The sequence below is a fragment of the Trichomycterus rosablanca genome, chromosome 20 (genome assembly GCF_030014385.1).
Source record: "Trichomycterus rosablanca isolate fTriRos1 chromosome 20, fTriRos1.hap1, whole genome shotgun sequence".
Classification (NCBI taxonomy): domain Eukaryota; kingdom Metazoa; phylum Chordata; class Actinopteri; order Siluriformes; family Trichomycteridae; genus Trichomycterus; species Trichomycterus rosablanca.
Genome location: NC_086007.1, coordinates 28,261,568 through 28,267,376, shown reverse-complemented (window position 1 = coordinate 28,267,376; position 5,809 = coordinate 28,261,568). Strand labels below are relative to the sequence as shown.

Here is a 5,809-nt window from a genome sequence, read left to right as displayed (position 1 = left end):
GCAGTTTTATTGCTGCAGGTTTGAACGTGAGCTTCATCAGATCTGTTCAGTTTTGAGTCTGTAGATGATCGAGACTGAGATAAACGAGTGTTTGAACAGCACTGGAGTAAAATCTTAACCGTAGTGATGAATTATTAATGTAAGTGATGAATAAAAAATGAGCGCACCACATTCAGACTTCGCCGTCCGAATAATAAATACAAATAAAGAGAAACGAAGCCGAGAGTCTCGGAGTCTCTGTAACTGTGAGAAGCTTCGTTTCTGTACAGCGGGTGGTTCAGCAGGAATTTTTAATAAACGACTGAAATCTTCTGCTCCTTGTTCACACTAATATAAATATACAGTGTATCACAAAAGTGAGTACACCCCTCACATTTCTGCAAATATTTTATTATATCTTTTCATGGGACAACACTATAGAAATGAAACTTGGATATAACTAGTCAGTAGTAGTCAGTGTACAGCTTGTATAGCAGTGTAGATTTACTGTCTTCTGAAAATAACTCAACACACAGCCATTAATGTCTAAATGGCTGGCAACATAAGTGAGTACACCCCACAGTGAACATGTCCAAATTGTGCCCAAAGTGTCAATATTTTGTGTGACCACCATTATTATCCAGCACTGCCTTAACCCTCCTGGGCAAGGAATTCACCAGAGCTGCACAGGTCGCTACTGGAATCCTCTTCCACTCCTCCATGATGACATCACGGAGCTGGTGGATGTTAGACACCTTGAACTCCTCCACCTTCCACTTGAGGATGCGCCACAGGTGCTCAATTGGGTTTAGTCCATCACCTTTACCTTCAGCTTCCTCAGCAAGGCAGTTGTCATCTTGGAGGTTGTGTTTGGGGTCGTTATCCTGTTGGAAAACTGCCATGAGGCCCAGTTTTCGAAGGGAGGGGATCATACTCTGTTTCAGAATGTCACAGTACATGTTGGAATTCATGTTTCCCTCAATGAACTGCAGCTCCCCAGTGCCAGCAACACTCATGCAGCCCAAGACCATGATGCTACCACCACCATACTTGACTGTAGGCAAGATACAGTTGTCTCGGTACTTCTCACCAGGGCGCCGCCACACATGCTGGACATTATCTGAGCCAAAAAAGTTTATCTTGGTCTCGTCAGACCACAGGGCATTCCAGTAATCCATGTTCTTGGACTGCTTGTCTTCAGCAAACTGTTTGCGGGCTTTCTTGTGCGTCAGCTTCCTTCTGGGATGACGACCATGCAGACCGAGTTGATGCAGTGTGCGGCGTATGGTCTGAGCACTGACAGGCTGACCTCCCACATCTTCAACCTCTGCAGCAATGCTGGCAGCACTCATGTGTCTATTTTTTAAAGCCAACCTCTGGATATGACGCCGAACACGTGGACTCGACTTCTTTGGTCGACCCTGGCGAAGCCTGTTCCGAGTGGAACCTGTCCTGGAAAACCGCTGTATGACCTTGGCCACCATGCTGTAGCTCAGTTTCTGGGTGTTAGCAATCTTCTTATCGCCCAGGCCATCTTTGTGGAGAGCAACAATTCTATTTCTCACATCCTCAGAGAGTTCTTTGCCATGAGGTGCCATGTTGAATATCCAGTGGCCAGTATGAGAGAATTGTACCCAAAACACCAAATTTAACAGCCCTGCTCCCCATTTACACCTGGGACCTTGACACATGACACCAGGGAGGGACAACGACACATTTGGGCACAATTTGGACATGTTCACTGTGGGGTGTACTCACTTATGTTGCCAGCTATTTAGACATTAATGGCTGTGTGTTGAGTTATTTTCAGAAGACAGTAAATCTACACTGCTATACAAGCTGTACACTGACTACTCTAAATTATATCCAAGTTTCATGTCTATAGTGTTGTCCCATGAAAAGATATAATGAAATAATTGCAGAAATGTGAGGGGTGTACTTACTTTTGTGATACACTGTATGTAACTCACGAGTGGAGTCAAAAGTTTACATACACATCCAACCTTCCCTCCCTTAGACACGGCCCAGTTAGCCCGTCCCGTCCCATCAGGCCAGAAGCACAGCTGAGATTCTAAACGCTCCTCAAACTGTTTTTAAATAAATATTTAGTTTTAAATGCAGGAACTGAAGGAAGGTCCTGTTTCTCTCACTCATTTCACATTCTCACGTCCGTCCTCGTTTCCTCTCCCTCGTTAGGTTGTGACCCAGTCCCGGTCGAGTATCTCCGTTGGGGGGATCCGGAGCCGATCGCCGCGGTGGTTTTCGCCTGCCTCGGCCTGGTGGTGACGTTTTTCGTGGCCGCCGTGTTCGTGGTGTACCGTGACACTCCGGTGGTGAAGTCGTCGAGCCGCGAGCTCTGCTACGTCATTCTGTTCGGGATCGGTCTGGGTTACATCTGCACCTTCTGCCTGATTTATAAGCCTCAGATCATTTCCTGCCTCCTGCAGCGTCTGGGCGTCGGCTTGGCCCCGGCGCTAAGCTACTCAGCTCTCGTGACCAAGACCAATCGCATCGCTCGGATCCTGGCCGGCAGCAAGAAAAAGATCTGCACCAAGAAACCGCGCTTGGTTAGTTCATGCGCCCAGGTAACCATCTCGTCCTTCCTCGTCCTGGTACAGCTGGGTATCATTGTGGCGCTGCTGGTGATGGAACCGCCCGACGTGGTCTTCCATTACCCGTCCATCCGAGAGGTGAGATTAATCTGCAACACCAGCAACCTGGGCGTGGTGGCACCGCTAGGCTACAACGGTGTGCTAATCCTCAGCTGTACCTTTTACGCCTTCAAGACGCGAAACGTGCCGGCGAACTTTAACGAGGCCAAACACGTGGCCTTCACCATGTACACCACCTGCGTCATCTGGCTGGCATTTGTGCCCATCTACTTCGGTTCCGACTATAAAATCGTGACGACGTGTTTCTCGGTGAGCCTCAGCGGCACGGTGGCACTCGGCTGCATGTTCGCGCCGAAGGTTTACGTCATCCTGGTGAAACCGGAGCGTAACGTACGGAGTGCGTTCACCACGACCACCGCCGTGCGCATGCATGTTGGTCTGGGTAAAAAGGTGCCGCCGCCCACCAGCAGCCTGGCTAACCTGTGGAGGAGATGCCCGTCATCCAAGGAAACGCTCAGGTCAGAGGGTGTGTGTGTGCGTGTGTGTGTGTGTGTGTGTGTCAGGCTTTTCAGTAATTACAGTGTGTGTGTGTGTGTGTGTGTGTGTGTCTGTGTGTGTCTCATTCCAGTAAGTGCTTTAACCTTTTAGTGAACCTTTAACATGATTACATTAATGATCATGTGGACCTCAAAATATCTTTCACTACAAATAAATAAATAAAACATTTATTCATCTTCACCATCTTAAAAAAGAATTCAGCCCCATGTTTTTGTTTTTCTTTGTATTTGCACATTTTTAATATAATATTTTTTTATTTTACTGTAGTTTTTTATAATTTACTAAAATTTTTGAAAGAATATTGAGATTTAAATATTATTTAAACTCTTTATTATCAGTATTTGAATTGGAACATAAATATGAAGCAGACCGTCGTGTCCTCACTGTCTGACTGAGCATAAATTTGCATAAACAGAAACACTGAATATTTGTTTGAATTTATCTGATATTAATTTTGTATATTTGGGTTTTTTTTCAGCTCTAACGGTAAATCAGTCACATGGGCGCAGACAGAGCGTAATTCCAAAGGTGGCCACCTGTGGCAGCGCTTTTCCTTTCACATCAAAAAACGCGAGAACAACCAGACAGCGGTGATTAAACCTTTTTCTAAATCATCGGAGGACATCAAGCCTGAGAGCGCTAACGACAAAATGCTTTACGAAGTCGCAGACGCCGAGGAGCGATATCCAATCACGTATCGACCCCAGACACCGTCACCCATCAGCACGGCGAATCAAAGAACAGGAGCCATTTTTGCACAGAGCCAGGGTGCTGATGATGAGCAGCTCATTAGCGTTAGCCACTACGTTAGCCAGCGCACGCACAGAGAAAGCACCTCGTGTGTGGGTGGGGCTGCTGGAGCTGGAGGTGGAGCTGCTGGGGTTGTGGGCGGAGTCACCAGCTCATCACAGGGCTCATTAATGGAGCAGATCAGCTGCGTGGTGAACCGCTTCACCGCTAACATCAGTGAGCTGAACAGTATGATGCTTTCCAATTCACCCCAGCTCTCCTCCAAAGTCCCGCCCCCTTACTTCCTGTCCAGAGACATTTCTATGCCGGCCACCATGACTGCTTATGCCGAAGTTCAGCCCCTTCCACCGGTGGAGTCGAACGGAACCTGTCCGTCCCCGTCCTGCCCTCTCACTGGCGCCTCAGGAATCAAGGACGTGATTGTGGGAGGGGCGGTACCGGAGTCTCTGCCAGCTACGGATGAACTGGATGAAATTCCTGCACTGACGCCGCCATCACCGTTCAGAGATTCAGCATCAGGAAGCATCTCAAACTCTCCCACGTCTGGGTCGTCGCCCAAATACGAGTGTCTGGTACTGCGGCATTACAGCCAGAGCTCTTCATCCTTATAATGACCCCGGGGCCCTCGAACCGAGACCAAGGGTGCAGAGAATAATTCAAGCTGAGAGGTTCGAGTCCTGAAATCAGCAGGATTGGTTCCAGCGTCTGAGTTCATGTGTTTGAGTGGCTGTTGTTTAAATGTGCTAGGGTTAGGGTTAGAGAACAGCTAGAGAAGCTCGTCCTGAAAAAAACCCTCGAGATGGGAAAGGAGGACGAGGATGGGCAAACATCGCTTTATAATCGCGTCAGACAAAAACATAAAACAATTTAGAGAGGAAACAGAAGAACTGAGGGTTCAGATTTTGTTTTGGTGAAATAAGAAAAGTGGAATCACTGAAACAAAAAGCATAAAAAAACACTTCAAATATAAATAAGAGCGTCAGTGTTCAGATCCATGTGATAAAAGCACAGGGCAGAAATGAATCAATAATAAAATCATAATATTCCATAAACGTCCTTATAGGAACTAGATTGTTAAACAAGAGAAGGAGTGAAAAGTAACTCAGTAAGAGACGCAGCGAGTGTCATTTATAAATAAAATTCAGTCAGATTAAATAAATCAGATTTTAGTGTTTATATTTTTATTTTCTCACTCCTGAATCAGGTCAGTTTGGAATATCAGAGTAGGAACAAATGAGCAGAAAATAAAAAGTGAAAGATTTATTTAAACTGAAAAGGAGCCGAATGTTAAAAATAAACGTTGTAATAGTGAAAGTCGAGATTGGAACTGAAACTGGTTCCATTTATTCCCAGTCAGGATAAAAAATACCTGAATGAATTTTAGAGGACACCTGAATGTCCTGGGTCGTCTAGCCAAAGAGAGAATTCAGTTTTTCTTAATTAAACTAATTATAAACATGATAATTATATTATATTAGAAGCATTTGTACTTATTCTGCACAATTTATTGTAAATATGTTACACAAAAGGAACCTGAGTCAAAACCCACTGTAATAAATACATCATTCTATTTATTTTAGAATAAAAGTTATTCAACACCTATAAAAAAGTAACCACCATAAACTAAAAGCAGTAGCTGTGTCCACCATCCATAATTTATTGGTGGTTGTTTATCCCTGTGGGGACGTTGTTGCTCCTCTATCTTATTTAAATCAGACGCACTGCTGGATTTTGGGCACAAACTGCGTGTTTGTGATGCGGCCACAACATCTCTGATGGGTTCAGGTCAACAGAAACACCCAGTGTGTTAATTAGCTTACTGCAGATCATTTAGCTCCTATAAAATATTTGTGTTTTTAATCATGTAAAATTGTGTTTTGTTTATTTATATAAAAATATTTAATGTGATA

At 44.9% G+C, this 5,809-nt stretch overlaps 1 protein-coding gene across 1 annotated transcript in view; it reads left to right on the top strand.

The window, feature by feature from the left end:
• grm5b (glutamate receptor, metabotropic 5b) overlaps positions 1-4,765 on the top strand; it is a 21,703-nt gene extending 16,938 nt beyond the window's left edge. The window contains exons 7-8 of the mRNA XM_063016539.1: positions 2,176-3,109; positions 3,628-4,765. Coding sequence (XP_062872609.1) covers positions 2,176-3,109; positions 3,628-4,510 — 1,817 coding nt within the window. The 3' untranslated portion in view covers positions 4,511-4,765. The remainder of the gene's footprint in view (positions 1-2,175; positions 3,110-3,627) is intronic.
• Positions 4,766-5,809: the final 1,044 nt, after the last annotated feature.